Here is a 24,212-nt window from a genome sequence, read left to right as displayed (position 1 = left end):
ATACTTCAGAAACCCAGATAACTTCATTTCTGTCTATGGCACTTGTTAGGTTAGAGAGGATCCATCTCAGCTGTCACCACTTTAAGTGATTCTATCCAAAGGTCTGCCTCCCCTCCTGCTGCAAAATTCAACAAAGAAAGGAGATCACGGAAAACACAAAAGCACTGTGTGTGCTGAGAGCATTTAAACTAAAAATTCCTCCTGGAATTAGGGTTTCATTCCTCATGGCTGTGCAAGGGGACAAAATATGCCAGACTACACAATAGTTCCTATCAAGAAGATTTTCCAGTGTGAAGACATAGGTCAGCTCTATTCATATCACAGCTGAAAAGACCAGAGTCTAACCTCAGAGGTGGGTTCTTAGGAGGCTGAGTCCTTGCTCGGTGCAATTTGGGAGGTTTTCTTGGGGCATAAAGCAATCCTTAAAGGAACATCTGACAATGGCATCAATGATGAAAAGAGGGGATGGAAGAAGTGAGTGAAAAAGTGCTCTAAAGTGTAGCCCTTCTGAAGTAGAAAATAGCAGATAGGGCTGGATAGCTCTCTAAAAGCAGTAAGAATAAATATAATTAATTAAAGAAAAAAAAAGAGAAAACATAAGAAGGAAAGGAGAAACTGAGAAGCTTGGTGAGGGAAGTGTACAGGAGAGCTGAGGATACCTTCTTTGTAGTGAATTTATTGGCTGCTATCAGACATTTTCTTTTTTTTTTTTACCCTCCATTCTGTCTTATCGTCACTGCCTCCTTCTCAATAAATAGTATGGTGTCACTTTTTGTTCCTTACAGAAAGAGAGGGAGAGAGAAAGGGAGAGGGAAATCCTTTCCTCTCCATCTTCATGCTCCTGCATTTAAATTGTGGCACATCTGTTATTTCAGATTATTTAGGTATTATTTGCTTAACAACACACTAGAACAAATTATACCTTTGAAGGCTAGAAAGAGATGTTCTTTGCTGTCCTTTTCCTTGTTTAAAAGCCTGAAAAAGGGATGGGCTGCAACCCTAACTGGTTTTGGACTAGTAGAGGGGGATATTGATGCCTTGTGAAGGCTGACCTAGAACAGAGACAAGATGGAGCTAATGAATAAAGTAGGGATTTATTAGGAGGCCTCAATAGATCCACCTTGGGCAGCACAATCCAAAATGGCCAAGAACTAAAAATATGGGCTACCAGTTATGGGGTCTCACACTTTTATAAGTTTTGGTCTGTTTACATATTGGAGTTAATGAGCTTTAGCCCATGAAGTCCCATCCTTGTTTTCTCTCTTCATTCCACCATTGTTTATGCTCTTGGGCCTGAGATCTGGATCTGTTGTCCTTGGGTCCCCAGCTAGAGCCGGAATTGTTTTGTCTCCCTTCTCTGTGAAGAGAGCTTACCATCCCCTATTTTGAACCCCAGACTTACAGAATAGCAGAAATAAAGCAGAACAGAATCTGACAAATATAAAAGCTAAAACCTGAGGCATCAGTGCATCTCTAGGCCGTCCTGGCCCATGGGTGCAGCTAGAAGGACTCATGACCGTAGCAGCAGGCATGACTGACTCCTCCATGCCCAAACTCAAGGATAACCTCTCCTTTCTTTCCCTGTCTCCCCACAGCAAACCCCACCAGGGCGGGAGGAGGACGGGAGTACCCCGGCTCGTCCGAGGTGATCCGCGAATCCAGCAGCACGACGGGCATGGTGGTCGGGATCGTGGCGGCGGCGGCGCTGTGCATCCTCATCCTCCTGTATGCCATGTACAAGTACAGGAATCGAGACGAGGGCTCCTACCACGTGGACGAGAGTCGAAACTACATCAGTAACTCAGCACAATCCAACGGGGCTGTGATCAAGGAGAAGCAGCCCAACAGCGCTAAAAGTTCCAACAAAAACAAGAAAAATAAGGATAAGGAGTACTATGTCTGATCTCAACATCTAAAAGAACGCTTGTATAGAAATAGTCTTCATTTTATCTGAGACATAATACAAACTTATTTACTTTACTTTTTATGAAGCACATTCAAAAACAAACAAACAGAAAAGACAGGGAATGCAATCAGAAAGGAAAGACTGTTTTTAAAAACAAGCATTTCATGCTCTTGTTTTTCAGAAACAGGAGCTGATAAATTCCCTAACATCCACAGTGTTTTCATTTACTCTGCCTGTCTTTATGTTGCTGGAACGTTTCTGAAAGACAATGATGACACCACGCACTCATAAAGCAAGGAGTATTACTACAACATCGAGGCACAATATGAAAAAAAAAAATCAAATTTAAAAAAAAACAAAACAGGAAAAAAAAAAAAAGAAAAAAGAAGCTACCTATGATTCTGGATTTAGCCAAAGTGCTAGCGCTTTCTTGAGAAGTAAGTTAGTCTTATTGTCAGAGAAGACTGTCATTATATATGGTGACTCAACAAGCAAACATAAAGAGTTTGCCGTCTGGTGCAGTGAAGCAGTGATTGGAAACTTGCATTTTGAAACAAAGTGCTGGCTTTTCTGAAGACTTATGTAGAAATACTTTCAAAAAGCCCCTTTCTGGTTGTGAGGAAAATAGTATGGAGGCCTTATTTTCAAAAACAAAAACAAAAAATCTGGAATATAAGGCACATTTCCACAAAAATATTAAAAAAAAAAAAAGAAAAAAAAAGAAAAACAAGAGGGCATAGATGCAATCATTGGGAAATTTTCATGCACGCTTAATATGTTATTACATATGTTTATATAAAAACACATCTATATGTGCTTTCTGGACTGTGATAAGTGATGTTTTATAGCCTGTTGTATAGAAAATGCAAACTATATCTGCTCTTCAGCCATTTTTGGTAAACTCAATGTTATAAGTGTTGCTAGGTATAGAGAGTTTTATGACATCTGGAGCAACAGACATTCTTCAGTTCTTTTGCAGCCATTATAAATTGTCCCAGACTTTTTCCCCTTTTTTTTTTGATTTTTAATTTACAGTGTAGTGGTTATACAAAGGGGGATGTGTATGAATGTATATAAGAGTCAGCTAATTTTTTTCTTACCTGTACAGCTCTATTATGTTGCAATTAAGTTTCAGTAGTTTGTATGAAAGAAGTGGACTAGAAAGCAAAAATATATCTCTACTGTAATTTGTCTTCTCCCTCCTATCCCCATCTCTTGCTCCTGATATGCATCAATGAAGTTGATCAGAATGGCCAATTTTTCTAGAAATATACATTCATTAATTAGCTAAATATTTAGTGACTTAAAATGGCCTTTGGCTTCCAGTCAAAGCTTCACTATTGGAGAGCATGGTTTGCCTTACAGAAACCTTGTTCTTAGAAATTACGAGAATGATGAGTTTCTTGAGAATCTTAGGAAGTATCATATAGTGTTTATCTGGCATTCGTATGAAGAACAGCTACTACAGCACTGGGTGGTAAAAGATCTAAAAATACCCATTTTAATTATCCAGGCTGATTCTATTGCAGAATTTATCCCTTTCTCCAAAAAGGAAATACTCTTGAGGTGCACGATAGTATTTTTCAATGGTGGGCATTTTGACATATGAAAAAGTATTTTTAGCTAAGTTGATTGTGTAGTTGATTGCAAGACATCATAACCAGACAGATATAAGTTCATTATGTTTTAAAGTGACACAGCTTATCTTGCATATATAAAACAATAATGCATTTTAGTTAAACACATGAAATGTAATGCTGTTATTTACGTGTTAAGTTTGGAATTTTTTTCTAGTAATATTTCATTAGTTTCACAGCAATAAATCATAGCATAACATTTTATTTACACAGAAGTTCAAAGGGAATGCATTAGACAGAAAGAGGGTAGTTCACTAGAAATGAACCAAATCATCAGAAGGCCTCCTGGGAGGGATATAGATATTCACACTTTACAGACAGGAAGGAGAAATTTAAAATTAGCTTTAAACAGTAGACACAAAACATTTTGTTGTGTGTTACTCACTGTAGCTGATGAAACAAAGTTGGGAACTGGTACAGCTATCTATCTGGGAGTCAGAGCACTTTAAAAATACATGTAGCTGACATGGAAACACCTCTCTTGAAGCTTGCCAACCACATCAAGGTGTGACATGTTGCATTTGTGAAACGACTTTTTATTTTCATTAGCATTTACGCAAAAAACGAAGGGAAAAAAAAACCCCACTCGCGAAAACCCACGAAACCCATCTGATGTTCATCTCTTAGATTGTTGTTCACCTGTGGCACTCATCATTTCTCCCACCTTTACAAGACAGCTGTACTCAGGGAATGGCAGGGGCAAGGGTGGCTGGAGGTCATTGCTGGAAGCAAGAGGCTTCAGCTGGAGCGGGGAAAGAAGTTGAAAGCCAGGTGGGGTTCAGATTTCAGTGCTTGAAGGTACCTGGAAGAACAAGAATAATCTGTTGGCAGGAGACTGGGCATGGCAGAATGTGATTTGGGTGAGATGAAATGGTCTTTTCTGCTTGGTATTGATTGCATTAATGAAATAGTGTTGTCAGGCCAATTTCCAGGCAGTTTGGTAGGTCAATCTTTAACTAAATCCATACATCAAGGACAAAAAAACAAAATCTCCTACTATTAAAATAAGAAAACACAATTTTAACACTGTTTCTGAAGGTTCTCCTTTTTCCTCTTTAATTTCATAACTTAACAACAAAAAAAAAAAATTATGGATGTATCAGAAATGCCAGCAAGTGGATTTAAAATTCTTTTTTGTTTAAAAGCAGCAGCAACAACAAACAGACATAAACCAACTACCTAACACAAAATTGGATCCTTTCTCTATAATAACCTAATTTGTTTGACTGAGATGGCTTCATTTCTATGACTGTATTGTGTTGCCTTTTTTAACAAAACACTAAATAACGTGTGAAACTTTCAACCCTAAGACATCAAAGAGAGGCCCAATGCCCCTAACCTTATAGTGCTTTCTGTGATAGATATTTACAATTTTTTTATTTGTTGCAAGGCCAATTTATTCATTATTGGAAATGCTAAGCAAGTGGAATTTACTGTTTTGTTAATAAAAATGTTTCTTAATACAAATGCTGCCTTGTTTCTTGTCTTGCTCTTAGATTGTGAGTCCCTGTTCGTCCTGAGGCTGTGAAAAAAATTGGTAAATTGGTGGCAAGTTACAGACATTTATGTCAGGAAAAAGTAACCTCAGAGCTCTTTATACACTTCAATGAAAAACTTCAAGTCTTGTGTTCAACTGGCCCAGTTAGAAAAGTATTAATAACATCAATGAATTGGTTTTTGCACAGACTTGCTTAATTTGAAATTTTCTAGGTTTTTTTAATCCAAAAATTAAAAGTTGATGTTCTCTTTCCCATCTCTATGAAAAAAGAACTCTCCTTTTTGCTACTTTTTGATTTCTGTAGTGGAAATAAGGTGGAGGAGGGTAAGGTAATGGGATGAAAAGTTAAACCATTTCTTAAAAGTGAAAACATTTTCTCTTGTCTAGAAGATGACTTAAAAATAAGTGCGAAAAATTAATGTATTTCAGGTCCTTAAAAACATTTCTAGATAATAATTATAAAATTTCAACCGGAGCTAATCCATTACATAAATGCTTTCCTACTTAGCATGGCATTTAAATTCATTGGCAACTTCAAGAAAACATCTAATCCTATTGATTTAAGCAAGTGTCTAAACTTGCCTAAATGTACTGCTGAATGGGGATGGAGTTAAGCTTTTGGATCTAAGCTCCAAATAGAATTTAATTTTGTATCATCTTAAATCACATCAGCAGCTTTTAGACTTCAGTGAGATTTATTCATCTGCTTAATTACGTATAGACTGAAGTATTTTAGATAATTTAAGCCCAGGAATATATGGAGAAAAAAACAGTCCCTATCTTCCATTGGTATAAAACACTTTGAAAGTTCTAAACTGCTTTATACTGAGATTAGGTCTTGTGAGTGTACTTAAATAAACACTGAATATTCCATTTAGGAAAATGCTTTATACACATTTGAAGGAGCTATAACAATAGTGATTTTTGTTCTTCTACTACTACTACAAAGAAAACAACCAATGAAAACCAAACCCGACTCATTTTAAACTATTTTAAATTCTACAATGTAGCTGTTGCTTTTTTTATTTTTATTTTTTATTTTTATTTTTAACATCTATACTGTGTATACTATTCCCTTTTACCAAAATCCTAATGGCCTCTCACTGCCTACATTATTCATCTTTATCTGGCCACTATAATTGGTGGCCTCCATCATCAATTATCACTGTGGTCAAGCAGCTAAAAAGCTTTTACAAGGTGATGAAAAAAAGAGAAAAAACTAAACAACACCCCCAAATGGGACTTAGAATAAGGGAAATAAAGCTCACATAGGCTGTAAATGGCAACTGTGTTTGTTAATTCCTCCTATGTGACTTCTTTATAGTTCAATGAAACAGTTTTAAATTGGGGTTCTGGATCTGATTTTCATTTTGATTATAGAAATTTGCTTTTAATTCAGTATAGGCCTGCTTAGAGGTGCTTAGAACTATTTTGCTGGGTCAGGCCCCCTTGTCAGTATAATTTTATTTGAAATGCATGCTATTCGGTTTATTTTAAAGCCCCCACTTTTTAAAAGTCTGTAAGTATTTCGATGTTAAAATGTTTCTGGTTCTCATGGGAGTGAAGTCCACACTACATTTAATTCAATTTATAAATTGATAAATGCTTATGAATGATAAAACTGCTTGCCTGCCAGCCTCTGATTCATCTGGATGGACTGCAACTGATTTGGTTGGTCGCTACTCTTCATGAAATCAGCAGCATCCCCCACAGGTTGAGCTTTGAAGCAGAAATTCCAGAAAAGATACAGATGAGCTCAGTTTTGTCTGTCACAGGGCCAGAACTCAACCAGTCCTTTACCCCCTTACTTTGGAGTTTCCTTCCTACTGGAGGTCTTTGACAGACTTGAGCCACCAACTCCAACTTCTGTCAGAGGAAGTCTGGCCCCTTGCTTTTTCTTTCTCAGTCACTGCTACACCAAAATCTTAATTTCACAGAATCACAGAATCACGGAATCAGCTGAGTTGGATGGGTCCCATCAGGACCATCCAGTCCAGCTCCTGGCCTTGCACAGAACAACCCAAGAGTCACAACAAGTGCCTGAGAGCTTTATCCAAATGCTTCTTCAACTGTGTCAGGCTTGGTGCTGTGAGCACTGCCCTGGGGAGCCTGTTCCAGTGCCCAAACACTCTCTGGGTGAAAAACTTCTTCCTGATATCCAAACTAAAGCTCCCCTGACAGCTTCAGGCCATTCCCTTGGATCTCTTCTCTGGTCAGCAGAGAGAAGAGATCAGATTCCACCCCTCTGCTTCCCCTCCTCCCTCCTCACCACTGTGTTCAGAACAAAAAGATTTCCATATGACATTGCTCCTCCAGTTGGAATTGACTGTAGTAGACAATCTTTAAAAAAACTGAGGGTTTTTAAAGAAAAGAGGTGACATGAGGGGTAGAGTTATTTCAAAGGATGTGGGATTTTCAGCAAGTAAATTGCCTTTAAGAACAGTAATTTCATGCTGGCATACACTTGAGAGATTTAGAAATCCAGGTCAGTAATCCTCAAAAACATCCTTTTGGTAAACAATAAAGGCATGAGCTCGTTTGTCAGCAAGCATAGAGACCAACAGCAAGGCTATCAAAATGGGAATGTGTCAGTCTGGTTGCAGCAAATAACACAGGGAAATGGAATTTGGGCAGCTAAAAATAACTGTTGGCATGCTAGCTGGACTCTTATGAGTGAGCCCAACTACAAGCCTGTGAGCATTTATTGGATGATAAACAGCAAAATACTTCTATTATAGTCCCAGTTTGGGATGCAGCTGACAGAGCAGAGGCACAGGCTGTGGGGCTGCAGTGGCTTTTCCAGGACCAGCAGGCAGATTGCTGTTCAGGTGTCCTCCAAGCTGAGGAGCTGGGCAGGCTCCACACAACCACCTGCTGCATGACAGCTGATCAGCTGTTTCCAGAAAAACTCCCTTTTCCCTTTGAAATTGAGATTCATTTTCTAGGAATAGTACAGCAGCTTGCTGTGTGGAGCACACTGAGTGGCTCCCAAAACATGTGCCACCACAGCCAGCATCATCTCAAAGAGAAACTGTGGCTGAGAAACCTTCACTCTGTTCAGGATGGCCTCAGGACCCCCTCAGGATGGGCAGATGTGAGAGCTGCAGGCACTGGGCTGGTGTGGCTACAGAAAAGGGGGGAAATTCAGCCCCATGAGGGTCTCACAACCAGGACTGCTGGGGGAACTTGCCCCAGGGCTCGTGGCTTGGCAAAGCTGGAGCTTGGCAAAGCTGGAGCCGGGTTTTCTTTAGTAACCAAATGCCTCAAAGGAAAACAAAATGTTTCTCAAAAAGGTGGTGGCATAGAGAGAGTTCAGGAAGTTCATGAAGAGTTACTTCCATGTTCCTTTAGCACTTTGCCTGCTTCAAACCAGAGAGGAGAAGCTCAGGCCTCCCGTGCCTGGGGAAGGAGACCAGGCAGAGAAAACCCCTCACAGGCATTAAATTCACCCCACAACCATATGGGATCCCTGACTTTCTAGGACACCAGGTCTCAAAGGTTTGGACCAGAAAATTGGCTCAGGATGAAATCCAGACTTTATTAAACCATAGGGAAAAAGACAAGTTTCAGCAGAAGATGTAAAAATCTTAAAGAAAATGACAACGCAGATGCGCACCCCTGAGAATCTCACCCCATCTGCCACTGTCATCTAATCAGACTTTCAGGTGATTTAATTCCTCACTGATTACACCTGGAGAGGGAGCAGGTTTGTTAAATCAGCTCATCTGGGAGAAGGCTTGTCCTGCTAGCAAGTACACAGCTCAGGGCAGTCATGAGACTCTTCGCTCTACATGTGAGATAGTTGTACAAAGAGTTTCCTTTAGACTCAGGATTGCTACCAATTGCAACCAATGCAGAGATGGATATTTAGTGACTTATATTTGATTTATGGTTCAGGGAGCAGGAAAAGAACATCATCCAATGACAGAAAGGAAGAAAAAAACCCAAAAATCAAGCAGGGTTCATCTCATGCTTACCAGCAAATCCCCATGTCTCAAGCAGAGGAATTTCAGGTAATTAATTTAAATCTTGGTTTGTTGCTGGATAGTGCTTGGGAAAGGCAAGTTTGTGCTCAATTTTCCTTAAGGCTTAGTTTGTTTGGAAGCTCATTTATACCTGTCTTCAGGCTCTTTTTAGGGAAGTCTTTCAAAATGTTGATAATACAAGTATAACAGTCATCACCTACAGCAGTGTCTCATCTATTTTAAGAGCTTTGTCTAAGTATGGGTTGCTGGATTTCACTCGTAGGTTAGAGTACATCTGCAGTAGCAAGTATAGCCCAGTAAGAATAAATTTGTAGGTCATGGTATCTGAATGCTATGGACCTGATGTCCATGTTATATTTCAGGATTTTCTTTGAACCAGTTGTATTCTGGTCACACAGGCTGAGTGCCAATCAGTGGTTAGGTTTGTTTAATTGTTTGTTTAATTAATGCATTTAATTTAATCTGCAAAGTGTCCATTCCTTCATGCAGAGTGCTTTGTGAAGTCAGTTGTAGGGAGTGGTAACAGCTGAGTTACTTCAGAACTGTACTCCTATCTTAAACAAACTTTGGTATTGAAAACATCTTTTGGGCATTGGTATGTTCTAGTGTGCTTGTAACAGCTCACTGCAAGAAAAGAAAAGTAGGGTATTTTTAGTACCCAGCCACAAATGACAATTGTTGTTAGACATAAGGGCCTCCCCTGTATTTTCACAAGACTGAGTGTCTTTAATTCTGGCCCTCATCTTCCTCTTTAACCACCACACTGTTACATAGCATCCCCTCAACGCTTTTGTTAAAACCTAAAAAAATCACAATTTAAAAGGCTTGTTTCCTTTGAATAGGCTGAGATAAATATGGGAGTGTTTTTAGGTGGGCACTGTCTGAGGGAGCCATGTCACCAACACTGAGATCAGCAATTATGCAATTGTGACTTGGGGAAGTATTGTGGAAGCAAACTGGAGCTGCTGGAGTGGCTAAACTGGGAGAAAGGGCTGGGGCAGAAATGGATTCAGCCACTGCTCACAGGAGGAACCACACTCAATAAATCCAGTCTTTTGGAAACTCTGCATCTAGATTTTTCAAGACAGGTCTGCTTTTAAACAAAGTTTTAAAAGTCTTCTCTAACAGAGTTCTCACCAAAATAAATTCATTCCTGTATGGGAATTAATTGCAATACATTTCCCAGTGTAGTCAGTGTTAAAAATATCATGGGAAGCCACAAGAGATTGGGCTACATTTTGAGATCTTTTCTTGTAACTGCTGCAGACAGGAAAGCTGCCATTTCCATTAAGATTGAGACTTCATTGCTGCTTTTAACTACAGAGTGATTACACTTCCCCCTGGCACACTGCATATTATTATGAACATTTTATATGACTATTCTGAATAGTCCTCATTAATTCTTTTAGATTTCTAAGTGTTAGGCATCAAAGACTGACAATATAGACTGATGCTAGAAGATTTTTCAAATCTGAGTTCTTGTAAATGACCATATTTGTCTGTAAGTAGCTGCTTATAAGTTTTGCCTAAGTTCTAAAAAGCGTCTTGAGAAGTCTATTTTTATTATTAAGTTTTGCCAAAAGTTGATAATTATAGAAAGAAAAAACTTATGTTAACAGAGAATTATTCTCAGAAACAGTTCTGTTTAATTTGAGAACAGTTCAATTCAGCAACAGGAATATGGATTTAAAGTTTTTAGACATATTGAGATTTTTCTATCATATAAGCCAATTTAGAATTTTAAAGACTTCAAAAATAAACTTGAATTATTGTTCATCTAATTCTTGGTGGCAGCTACCTGGCATATCCTGGGTGAAGGCTTCAGTGGTTGTGAGGAAAGCTGTGGCAATAATCCAGTTCCTTTGTGACAATAATTTCCTTCCTGGGAGACAGCTTTGCCCGACTTGAATGTGAGCACATCTTTGCATCTTATGCTGTTCTGCTCCCCACTGAAAACTTCCAGTGATTACTGATCCCTGGGACCCATTGCACAGGCACTGCTGCACACTAGCAAAGCCCCTGGCTCAAAAGCAGAACTTGGCACTAATACATAATTTGAGGCAAAATTCCCATTCATTTCAATGGGAGAAGGGATTTCTTGTTTTTCTTCTCTCTGGGAGTCCATAGCACCTGAAATAAATCAGTATATTAGAAAGTGCTACAGAGAGCACATTGAGAAGGAGGCTACATCCCTGAACAAACATCCTGAACCCTGAATAAAGGAAAGCTGATCCAAACACCCTAAAACCCATCTGACTTCTCAAGATGGACAATAGACTAGAGTGGCTACCTAACTTTTGCAGTCCTCAGTGGCCTTTCATAATTTTCTTTTAGTTTGGCAGATTGGTGAGATGTGAAAGTCCTGAAGTTGCAGTCATAAATAATGCAGGCTAACAGAACAGGGACTGTACAAACAGGACACTTTGGATTTCAAAATTGTTTTAAAAATTCTGCAATGCTATTTGTGGTGTGACAGCCTAGGATTGAGGGTGGCCCTGAGCTCAGTGCAGGTGGGACAGCCCAGCTTTTCTCACATCTCTGGTTTCTGCAACAGGGAGAAAGACACAGCACCTCTAGAAGCAATGGCAAAGCAGCAGCAATTTCATTTTTAGGGGCATGTTCAGTCTCCACCTCAGGGTGATCCCACGACTCCACTTGAATCTGATTCATTCACTTTTTTGGGTGTATTGAACACTGTCAGCTGGAACTCCTTCACTGAACAACCACATCTCCTCAGTACTCCCACTAGGAATTTCTGGAATCAGAGAATTGCTTATGTCACTGCATATGCTTTTCCTGCGTGTTTGGCTTTTTTTGTTTTGTTTTTGTTTTTTTTTTTTTTTTTTTTTTTTGCTTTGATTTTTACCTAATGCTGGGAAAGAACAATCAAATTATAATCAATTTTGGGGTAAATCATAATCATATTTCAGTCTCTTATATGATGTAAACAGGTTTCAAATAATTGAGCATTAGGATAGTAAATCATTCTAATTGGAGTTTTAAAGCAATCTGAGAAAACTTACACCAAAGTCTCATAAAAAACCAAAGCCAACAGGGAACCCATTAATACTGCCCAATCATTTTTTCTGTTGCTACAGTGGTGTCCATTTCAAGCACTCCAAATACATGACTCAGACTGCAAAGCCCAAGGCTTTCATTAAAATAACAATATTTGCAACACGTGAAATGTTACTGTAAGGGAAAGAGAGTCACTTCTTCTAAGGTTTTTATCCTAGATAAAATTCAATAATTGTCTATTGAATTTTATTCAGCAGCACATTGCCATTATTGGGTACATTTAGAGAGCATTAATTTTCCTAATATACCTATACCCATTTAAGGATAAATGTGGAGAGGAATAATAATTTCAGCAGCATCTACTGCTCAGTCTGATCTTGCTGCCTGTTCTAGCATGTGTTTGTCCAGGCACAACTTGTGCATACAAGCACAATTGTAACCCTGCTGGTGTTCAGTGGGACAAAGGAGGCAGAAAACCCCACTGCAGCAAATATTTAAGTTGCTACTTAAAATTTATGTTTGAATTGGCACTGTTCAGGAATAGGTATCTTCTGGATTATTCAGTTTTCCCATGTATACAGTGGGAAATGAAAGCAGGAATGAAAGGAAGATGTTCTTGGTTAACAAGGCTCCTGCTACAAGCAAAGGTGTTTATCCACCACCAAACATTGGAGCCATTGCAGAGGTAGAGAGTTGCTTTTTCTGGGTGGGCCAGACTATGTCTTCAGGTTAGCCCACAGGAATAACAGCCAATGCAACTTTACAGAAGTTAGATGCTTGATTCCAGCCTTGCTCGGAGGATTTTATGTCAGCATAACTCTGTAGACTTCATTACAATTTTTTGTGACTGTACCAGCATGAGGTTGAGCCCAGCAGTATATGTCCATGTCACAGGGATTTAAAGTTGAGACCTTCCTTCAACCTCACACAATGGAGAAAGTCCTGTTTTCTCTTTTTGTCCTTTTTATTTCAGGGGGAACATTAAAGTTCCATTGTTACAGGACTGCAACACAAAGAATGATAGATGTAATCAAAGGGTGTTTTATCTTCTTTTATTTTTTTCCTTATTAGAAAAGTCAGCAGTTCTGCAGCACTGATTCCTGAAGGTGTATAGCACTAACTGTGTTACTACAGCAACAGACAGCACTGGCAGGACCAAGTTATAGATGAACTGGGTCCTTTTGCAAGATCACAACCAAAATGGTGGCAATAAATCTGCTGAATGTAAAGTTGGTGGGATTGAAAGGTTAACAGGATAAATACAATACAGGAAAGCACCTTATTTTACAAGGAATCTTTTGCAGCGCTTTACAGTCTCTCAAGTCAAAGCAGGTAGGAAAAATTAAATCAGTCCTTCACAAAGGCTTGCCCCATCTCCTGTTTAGGGACTGAGGCAGATCTCTGAGCAGGTAACTATTCCACAGGAGCAGAAAGGGATATGTCTGAGGGAAGGACAGGAATTCCAAATAAGAGATAATGCAAACTGCCTCATCTTGGATCAGCAGCTTCCTGCCAAATCAGACTGCTCTGCTTTGTTCTCCACCTCCTCAGAGGATATATATAACAAACACATAGGGGAAAAAGGGCAATCTCGCCTTCCCTTTTCCTCCCTGCCCTTCATTCCTCTTCCTCCATGAGAGACACAGCATCTCTATTCTTGCTAAAGCACCTTCACAATAAATATTAGATTTGTTTCCAACCCTGAGCCCATACAGACACCTTAATGCAGTCCAGCTTTCAAAAGCACACAGTAAAGTGAGCCATTATGATCTGAGCTCTTTAGGGAGGCTGATTGTAAGTTCTGTTTACTAGTACCCAGTCCATGCTAGTGTTTATGATGCAGAAATACTTTAAAAATCGTGCCAGCACATTTACTAGCAGAAAAGCTGCTTAGGCTGGGCCAAACTTGCTTGCAGCAAGAGAGGTTAGGAAGAAATGGGGGATAAAATAACGAGCACAAAGCATTATGTCAGTGTAACTGTATCAAATTTAGCTCCAATTACTGATATTGGGGCTTCTTCTCTTCTGTCTTCTTCTCTACAGGGTGAGAGAAGAGCATATACCCTAGAACAATTCTGCTGCCAGTGACAGTTTCACTTTGGCTTTGCCTCATCAAAGGCAAGATGAAAGCCAGCAGAGTGGCTATGAAGAGCTAAATTTCTGAAGAACAATGGCATTCTGTGTTGAATGAGGGCCACAGGATTGAATTCCAGAAGCTCTTTAAAGTTATTATGTATTAACTGAGCCACTGTATCTGCATGTGGCCGTGCTTGGAGATTGCCTCAAGACCTCTGTGTCTGAGCTTAAGCAATAATGAATGAGGTTGAGGCTCATGCATTTTGCCTTGACTTTGAGAGGGGAAAAAATCCCAACCTGTGATGGAGAATGGTGTCAGCTGAGGAGATTGGTGGTAACTTGTTAAGCCTTTCTGACTCATCTGTGTTAAATCTCCTGCCTGTGCCCTTAGCTGCAGCCAACTGGACTTTGAGGCAGATAGAGAAATAAGTGCAGAGATTGAGGAAAAAAATACCAGCTCTCCAAACACACTTGGCTACTCAAAAACATGCCTGGAAAAAAAATGCTCAGTTAAGAGAGACACCTAAATAATTCACCAACTTTTTAAAGTTTTACACTCTGTGTCATTGATTTCTGACTCTGGCATATTCATCATCATATGGCATGTTATTGAATTACTGACTCTCACCAAACTGAAACAAACTGGTCAATTCTTTATGTTCTTAGGAGAAACAGAAAAACAGAGAGAATGTGATCTCTGCTTTATCCCAGTTCAACCCTGGTTTTCTTGTTCTTTCAAACTGTTGCAAGTTATTAAAATGAATATTTAGGTGTTGAATACCTCCAGCTTTCATTCAGATGCCAAAGGACTGACCAGGTTAAACCTTTCCATAATTTAAGGTCCTTAAATATATGGAGATAAACACAGTGACTCTTGGAAAGTAGAATAGGATTCACTTCACAGAAATTCACTGTATATTTTACTATCTTCATGATAAAAGTCTAATCTAGATAATTCTATAGTTATCTGATAAAAATAAGCCCTTTCAGAGAGTAATGTATAAATCATTTCAGATATTTGGGTGAAAAAAACATAAATGCTCTCCACTTCCTCTTGAGAGTCTCGACAGCTCACATTACAGGTTTTTTTGCTTTCTTTGAATTAAAAAGCCTTACTTAAATTGTGGCAAGGCTTTGCATATATTCATCATTTTCCATCTGGAAAGTCTTCCATTATTAATACATAAGCCGAGCTCAAGTAGAAAAATACATTTTCTCCTATTTTATGTGAGGCACAAAGGCTGCTTTCTGAAGATGCATTCATCAAAGGGGCATTCCTTTAATGAATTGCTAGTGCTGTGAATATCCCCCGCTCCCTTGTTGCCCTGTGTGACCAGAGTGTGCTTCACTGGAGGGCACTGCCTGATTTGATGGAGGTAGAAGAGCCTCTCTCTGCACAGGTTCTGGTGGATTTCCCTCATTCCCAGGCTCTTGGTCTCTTGCTGATCCTCCTGCCCTCCAACTGTGCTTCGTGAGAGAGCTCTTGGTACTGCTGAGGTTGGAGGTGCTGCTGTCAGGGCTGAAAGAAACCATTCACCAGCTATGGAAAAAGATTCCAGAGCCCTGAAAAGGTGTCCACACTGTGTAATCGTGTTCTGGTTGAGAAAAGCCTTTTGCAGAGCTGGGCATCACATGCAAATTTCCTGAGCCTTAATCTCAATTCCATTAATCTTCCCCAATTAATGATTTTATGCACAGAACAATAGCCAGTGCTCTGGGCAGTAGAGAGACAACAAAATGGCAAGTCTATTTGTCTGCTTCTTGTGCATGGGAACTGTGAGCACTCACAGAGCCTGTAATACCAAGATTTATTTAAACTGGAAAGTTCATAAGGCCTTGATCAAAACAAACATAATTTCATTCATTGAGCAGCATCACTGGGGTGCACTGAACTGATATTGATCTGATTATAGCAGCATCTGGATTAAACATTCTGATCTTGAAGATTTAGGTTGTTAGAGATTGAGGAAAAAAAGCAGAGACAAGACCCAGTAGTATAGAGAGTGCTTGATAGCTTTTTGTATTCTCCTCTTTTCCTCCCTTTTTTAAAGCTTCTTCCCTTCTGAGCTTGAAATATTAAAGACTACAAGCTGTTCTGCATAGCTGGAAACCTGCAGACACAAAACAATGTAGATATGCTTGTGTCAGTTATACCTTGCTCCATTTATTAAAATACTGTTTTAAGCATATCTGGTTTAAATCCACCTTTCATTATTTAGTTGTTTTTATTTTTTTCACTTGGGTCTAAGCGTGCCTGTATTATAGAGCAACCTTGTGTTTTTCTGTGATATAAATACCTCATTTATGTTTTCACATTATCTATTAGTGTTTATCTCTTAAAGAGGGAAAATGCAACAGATTTAATGAAAGGTACAGTTGCAGGGTAAATAAGCATTTACTGTGCATTTCTTCCTCAAACTTTATGAGCTGCTTCAATGTAATTAGTATATAAGCTAATTTTCAAGGTCTTGGCTTAAAAAAATCCAGAAAACCAAAAGCTTGACAGTTGCAAATAGTTCTTTTCAGAGAAAGATGAGAGTTATAATTTTCTACAACCCCTTTCAATAATAGGCTATGAAGATAAGTGCACCCAGCATTTACTGGTAGCATAAGATTATTAGTAACATCCTTTAAACTTCCAGCTTATAAGCCAAATGGCATAAGTGAATTCTCACAGTATCTCCTGAAGGAGAAAGATCTTAGCTCTCCCCTCCTGAATGTAGACCACACAAATCTAGCTTTGATTTTATTCTGCTGTGGAGCACCAGATCACCTTTCTAAGGCAGCTCATACTTGTGTCACTCACCACTCCTACCCTGACTGGGCATTTCATGCTCATTTGCCATTTCTGGAACCCCAAAAACCAGAATCATGTCCCGCCCTGCTATCCTTCCTGCACCTGCTCATGTCCCAGTGCCCAGCCAGCACCACCCTCTTGCCCCCTGCTCTCCTGAAACTTTTGACATACAGGAGCTGCAGTGAAATCACTGAGTGATGGTGCTCCCCAAAAATATCTACCCAAAGACTCCTGGATATTTGCCTCTTTCTTTACTACTCCAGAGATTGTATCTGATTCAGTTGGTGAGCAAATGAGCTCACTGAATTTTGAAACCAATTTTGGCTCCGGTTCTCTCTGCAGCCTCTCGTCTCTTGACTGATTGATTGATTGAGTCATCATTAACAGCCTGAACCTTTGAATGAAACCTGTGGGAGTCTTACCACTTTTACCAGCAAGAACAGGCTGCTGCACAAGTTTCCCACATGAAAGTACAATTCACTAACACATAAAGAAAAAAAAAATCCAAAAGACTGAGATCACAGCTCATAAGTCAGTTTAGTATAGAAATCTTTCACTGAGGCAACCGTTTGAGTACAATAAAAGAAATCTGTGGATGGTCTGTTTGTTTTATGCCCTGATTTTAGCTTGTATGACTTCATCTTTTTGCTTAAAATGCTTCATCTTTTTTGTGTGTGGACAGAAGTAGTGTCTTTTTAGTGTGCCTTGAGAACTACCTCATTCCCCCATTTTTTCTTCTCTCCTTTCTCATCCTTCTCACCACCTCATGCAGCATCATCTTCCTTGGGACCACTGAGGATAGGACATGTTCCCAGGGAGCCATCAGCACTCTGATTTCATCGCCAGTCTGTGGCATACCTGTGGACAGAAATGTGGTGTGTGGCAGCAAACACTGGATCATTTTCAGAATCCTTGAAAATACAACCTGAACCTGTCACCTATCAGATAAAAGGACCCACCATCAGGTTACTGAGGCAAGCTAAACAACCTTATATATATATTTTAACCCCCCAAAATCCCAGGCTGGATTTGAACATAGAAGCAGGCTTTCACAAAGGCCTTTTGGAGTATCCTTGATCTCATCTGTTATACTTCAGTGACCATTGTCATTTCTTGGTCATAATGTCAAGGAAAGATATAATTAGATTTATATTTATGTGCTTTGTGCAATATAGAGGGTTATTTTCTGTTTATGCTATTACTGCTTTGGGAGTACAAACAAAACTGATGAGCACATTATTACACCTTTATGAGGGCAAGTTATTCAGTGCATGAACGCTGGTGACACTTTCAGTGCTGTGCTCACGATGCTTATTCTGATCAGAATGGTTTAAATAATACATGAACTCATGCATATACATATTGCAGCTCATCTCTTTCATTAGGAACCTTGCTAAATTCTCTCAGCTAGTTCTCCCCAGCACTCACACGTTTGCAGGGTGAAAGTCCTTTTATTTGTCGCAGACAGGTTGCAAAATCTTGCTGAGATATCATTTTAAATTTGTTTGGCTGTGCAACCTAGTTTAACAAGGGTGGATTGCAGCCTTTGCTTTTCCTATTCTTCCTGGGGGAAAACAAAAAAAAAAAAAAAAGAGAGAGTTTATGTGAAGTGTTTTAATGTATGAAGAAAAAAAAGTATGAAAGGAAAAGTGGAAAATTGGATTTGGTAATTAAGATTTTGTGTTGGGACTGTTGTGCTCCCAGTTCAGTCCCCTACAGGTTCTCCATGACCTTGGGTAAGTCATGTTAACAGTCCCAAGTCTCTGTAAAATGGGGTCCTTCTTTTCTTTCCCCCATGTCTTATCTGTTTCCCCCAAGTACAGATTCTTTTTCAGTGTCTTTACATCCATGACTCCAAACACATTCAGGAATTTTTATACAAACCAAGTTCTGGTAAAGCAAATACTTTCAAATTTATATACTTGGTGCTCCATTTCAGGATAATAATTTTAAACAAATATGTTGAAGAAAGTATCTTTAGAAAGAAAGCTCCTGCTTCAAGAGATTTTGGGAAGAAAAGTAAGATTGTGTGTTGAGAGCAGGATGGTATCTGTGCATTAAACAGAGCTGGCACAGAGGAATGAATCCATCTCTTACATCTGCTCTAGCTCTGTTTCTCAGGAGAGCACCTGCCCTCAGTGTCTGCAGTGCTTCCACACTGAATTAAGTAGATGGCTTTGCACTGGAATGGCTGTGAGAATTCCTCTGTCCTTCCTGCCGCCCACTGCCTGCTCTTTCTGCTGAGATAAAATGCCTGAAACAAACCAAACACTGCCCCCCACCCCAGCCAAATCAAATTACTGTAATTAAATAGAATTTTAAACCATGAATCATTTGCCAGGAGCTAACAAACCAGGACTGCTAATGGGATACTGCTGTTCATCACCTGGTGTGAGTGCCCATCTTCTCCAGTTTGAGGTGGTCCAGGCTCATCACTTCCATAGATGCTGATCCCAAAGTCCTCTGGGCTCTGCAGCTGCACCTGAGGGTCATTCACAAAAAAAGTAAAACAAAGCTGGGCTCTTTCTTTTTCCTTTATTTTGCAATAACCAGTCTGTGCTGCATGCAGCTCCTCACCCTCAGGGAGGACAGCACAGGGCACAAGAGGGTCCTGTGTCCATGGAAGTGTCCTTGGTTCATTGGCTCTGATGGCTACATGAGATACACCCATCCCCACTCTGCATCCTCCAGGGCAGGGTGACATCCCTGAGCAGCAGCACCCTTTGGTCACTCTGCTCTGAACAGAAGTGGATGGAGCAGCTCAGCCGGGTTGCTCATCATTTTTGGTGTCGTTTTTGTAGCTGTTCTGTGTCATGAGCCATGCTTTTCCTCAAGAATTTGCTACTTCAAAGCTGCAGGGGCTTGAGCAAAAATGGGGACTAATCATGTAGCTAAGGAATTTCCAGTCTCTGCTGTCACTGGTCACCCCTTTGGAAATGGTACAAAATCTGAAGGAAAAGGTTAAAACAGATCTACCTTGCAGCTTACTTGCCAAGTCCATGAGGTTTTCATATCTTTTAGAGCATCACTGCCACTGAGACTTTGGTGAGAAAAACTTCTGTATCCAATCTCTGCTCAGGATCCTGTCACACTGATGTACTCCAGGAATAAAATGCAATCCTGCACCCCCTTGTATCAAAGGTTCTGTGAACCAGTGAATGCCTTAAGGCTCTGCTGGATGACCAGAATGACCCAGTGTTTGGCCCTTTGCAGGGTTCAGTGAGTTAAGAAGGGCTCTAGACCAGGAAATGTTCCCTTGGGTTATTATATTTTTATTTTTAATCATGTATGTTGTCCTGGTGAGGTCCACACAATTATTTACCTGCACGTCAAAGTGCTCCAAAGAGCTTTCAATAAAGAGCTTCCAATTTCTAGAAGCAGTAAAGGAGCTGGAGAGGAAACATGAGGACTTTGCCTGGCATTGTTATGCTCAGCACAAGGAGGCTGCTCTAGCTGTGAGAATTTCAGAGCAGCTTTTGTTCAGGACAGCCTGGCAGGGAGAGAGACAAAATTGATCAAAGAAAAAAGCCAGGCAGTTGTTTGTATGGAGCTTCTCCTTCTCATCCTTGTTGGCTGTGGGTCTGCTTGTGCCACTTGGAGCTGATAGCAAGGCCTGAATGTGAGAAAAGTGAGAAGTGACAGAAGACACTAAACAAGAGTACCTGTCTCATATCTTTTTATCTTTCTAACTAATTCCAAAGAGTCTGAGGAAGATGATCACCCCAGGCTATTTTCTAGCTACCTTCCTACCCTCCCTTTCTGTGCAGGTAATGTTCAGGAAGCTGTAATGTAACAGGGGCTCTGCCATCCAGCCTGCGGTTTCTTCATGTCATCCTCTTCAGGCTTTTTATGTTATAAGCATTTCTTTCTAATACCTCAAAGAGAAATACTCTAGTAATTATAGCAGCAATTTCCTTCCTTAGCTTTACTGTTTCTTCTCTCCTGTGCAGATTATTTCATTTAAGCTGATATCCTGAGCAATTATAGTACAACATCATTTGAGACGTAATCACCTCTGGCCAACCTCTTCAGGATCCTTTGGATATAAATGTGTTGATGTCTAAGCATCCCAGTGAAAACATTTCAGTGAGGGAAAAAAAAAAAAAACAATATGAAACCTAATATTTCCCAGCAAACTTGGTGAGGAATAGAGCAGAACAAGTGCTCCCTGTTAGTGGGAGGGGGGGAGAAATATCAGAAGAAGATATTACATTGATTTTATGGTCAGAAAGAATAACTGTGATCATCTGTTCCCATCACCTGCAAAACACAGGCCAAGAATTTGGCTGCAGCCAGCACTAGTGGCTGTAATGAGCCTCATCCAAAACCCTGTGCAGTCACTGGGAAAAAAGCTGGGATGGAATGGCTGCAGTGAGAGCTTTGGATGATGATCAGTGTCAGCAGAAGCCCAGCAGTGCAGCACAGCTGTGGGGAAATCCCTGGAACACAATGAGCAGTGATCATCTGCCAGTGAACAGGGAGGGAGCATCAGTGCCTTCCTGGGGGCAGGACATTGCCTCTTCCAGGATTTCTCCCTGTCTCTGTGGCTGTTCTCACTGGGATTTGAGGGAAACTTGGGGGGAAATGGCCAGGGAATAACCATTTTTCCCTGCCCTCCTGCTCTGTCTGGAGCCACTGTCTCTGGGACTGCTCTCAGCAGCAGCTCCTGTCTTTGATGAACACCTGCACAGAGCAACTCCTCTGTTCCCTATGGATGATAAAACAGAGACAGCTGGACCCTGGTGTTCTCATTTAATGTTTTGGTAAAAAAAAAAAAAAAAAAAAAAACAAACCCAAAACCAAAAAAAAGGCAAAAAAAGGAGAGCTATTTAATTATCTTAACAAAAGTTGAGAAATTTAGAGTGTTTGTGAGCGGGTGTAGGTCATTTGACTAAAGAAAAAAAAAATCTACAGCAACAAATTGCTCTATCAGGAATGTATTAGATCTATCTGGCTAGTCTTGGGGAAAAATGCAAGCAACCTGAAATAAAAAAAGTACTCAGAAGTGTTCCTCCGGGGGTCCTTTGGGGCTTCAAAGCGCAGTAATTCAGAAATACTGCGTTTTGTGACAAAATTGCAGTTTGCATTTTAACAGTGGCAAAACTCAGCATAAATGTATAATCAATGTTTCCCACTCCTAAAAAAAACACCCAAAAAACCCCCAAAACAAAACCAGAATCAGATTCTGAAGGAGATGGTACAACAGGATAATTCCCAGTGGTGATGTAAAACCTCTCTTTCCCTCAGTTACGACTGCTCTGCTGTGCACGCTCCCAGCCCTGCTCTCTGCAGGAGCAGGGAAGCTGAGTGGAAGCCTGCAGGATTTGGCATTTTGCATAAAAATATTCACTTTCAGACCACAGTTTAATTCCATCCCAGGTGGCTAATAACTAAAAAGTGCTGGTTGGGGTGATACAGAGGCCACTGAGTGCTGCTGCTGTCCCTGGTGCACAAACCCAGGCAGGCAGCTGAGCTCTTCAGCTGAGGCAGCAGCTGCTGCAGTGGTCACTGAGAGGCAAAAGCTCTCATTTGGAGGATGCTCCCTCACAAGAACATCCTCTCTGCATGGCCTGGAGCTATGACAAGGCTCCCTTACAAACAGGCTAAATAAGAGCCTCCTCTCTCCCTTCCCCTCCAGTCTCTTCATAAATAAGCAAGGGATATTTAAGAATACTTTTTTTTTTCTCCCTCTTTCATTTTATGCAGTTTTGCTGTACAGCTGTCAAGCAAGTTGACCAAGGCAGAATTTAAAGTCTGAATTTCTATTGATGAAATTACCTCAAGGACAATCACATCTGAAAATTCCCCATTGCTGGGCAGCAGGACAAGTGTCTAGTACCAATTTAAATGCCTTCAGCACCCTGACTTCCAGATGCCTCTTTTTTTTCCAGGCAAAGGAGACTGGACCAGGTCAGGCCACATATTAAATCTGCTTCTTCTTAGAAATACAGCTTGTCTGCAGCTGCTTGTTTCACTAGACATGCAGCCTCTTGCAGCAGCAAGAGAAAAGACAGAACAGCCCTTTTTGGGCAGAAGGAGTGCCTGCTGCTCTCAGAAGCAGCTTTGTGGGCTCTCATTGGCATTTGGGGGCATGTTTACTTCTTTGTGATGAGTTTTGAGCAAACACCAGCATGGGGTTATTAGCAGCACCCCTATTATGTTTCTAATAGTCTTGTTAGCATGCAGGAAATCGATGCCAGGAAATGTTAAGGAGTGTACAGAGGAAAGTTAGTGCAGTATGCTTGGAGTTCCATCCAGATTTTGTCAGCAATCATTGCTATTCTCCAGAGATCATGTTTATTTTTGTTTGTCCTGGTCAAGAACTAGACAATAATTGATACTGCTTGAGCTCTTTGCCTCTTTTTCAGTTAGCTGTGGTCAAAATGTCCCAGCAACTGGAACCTCACATTATTATCTTAGAAGCAGCATTATTACAGTATGGAAGTGAAGTACTGAAGGTGTTAAAGAGAATTTTTGGGGATACAATGACAAAAGGAGTCCAAATAGAAAATGAATTAGCATTACATTTCAGAAATATTTTTTGACATTGCAGTTTTCCTCTAAGGCTCTTCATCCATTTGTTTCACTTCTGCTCCCGTGCTGTTAAATGTGGACAATATTCCTCTGCCACACAGAACTATTGCAAGGTACTCAGGTTTTAAGGAGCTGAATGCCACCCAAGATTATTAGTGGATTTTCCTCCTCTAGCCTGCATCCCTGTTCCTTTGGACTCAGTCACAAAGGGCCTCCCCCGTCTTACTTTAACATGGAAGGTTCAGAAAGCCTCCCTGGCCTCTAGGAGGGAAAATTCCTGCTGCTACACCCCTGGAGATTCAGGCAGTGATACATCCAACACTGAACAGTAGAATTCTTACCTATGTGCACTCAGTACAGAAATTATTAAGTAGCACTCCTCCCAGCATTCCTATTCAGAAGGCATTCATGAGGCTGGTGTCTGCACACTCTCAGTATACCAGGGACTCTGAAATTCCTTGTAGCAACACTGCAAAACCCCAGAGGGGCTGTCTGTGACCCCTCTGTTAGCACTAACAGGGGTGGAGCTGAGGAAGGACAAAGCACAGGCACAGGCGCAGTGAGGGCACTGCTGGTTGTGCTGCTCCTCTCCTGTTTTCCTTGTCCCACTGCTGCCTCGTGGAATAATCCCTTCATCTTTTCTGCTGAAGAAAAGGAAATACGACACTGTTGGCCAGCACTGCTTCTGCAGTTGGGATAAAATCAAATGAGATCCAATGTACTCAGCTGATACCTGAGCAAGTCAGACTCACTGACCTTC

General features: G+C 40.4%; 1 protein-coding gene across 32 annotated transcripts in view; it reads left to right on the top strand.

The window, feature by feature from the left end:
- Positions 1-5,010, top strand: part of NRXN1 (neurexin 1) — a 679,465-nt gene extending 674,455 nt beyond the window's left edge. For all 32 annotated transcript variants that reach the window (XM_063152504.1, XM_063152502.1, XM_063152505.1 and 29 more), the window contains one exon: positions 1,596-5,010. In XM_063152504.1, coding sequence (XP_063008574.1) covers positions 1,596-1,903 — 308 coding nt within the window. In that variant the 3' untranslated portion in view covers positions 1,904-5,010. The remainder of the gene's footprint in view (positions 1-1,595) is intronic.
- Positions 5,011-24,212: the final 19,202 nt, after the last annotated feature.

This window comes from Melospiza melodia, chromosome 3 (assembly GCF_035770615.1).
Source record: "Melospiza melodia melodia isolate bMelMel2 chromosome 3, bMelMel2.pri, whole genome shotgun sequence".
NCBI lineage: Eukaryota > Metazoa > Chordata > Aves > Passeriformes > Passerellidae > Melospiza > Melospiza melodia.
The sequence above is the reverse complement of the archived record's forward strand: the minus strand, read 5'-3'. Positions and strand labels throughout refer to the sequence as shown.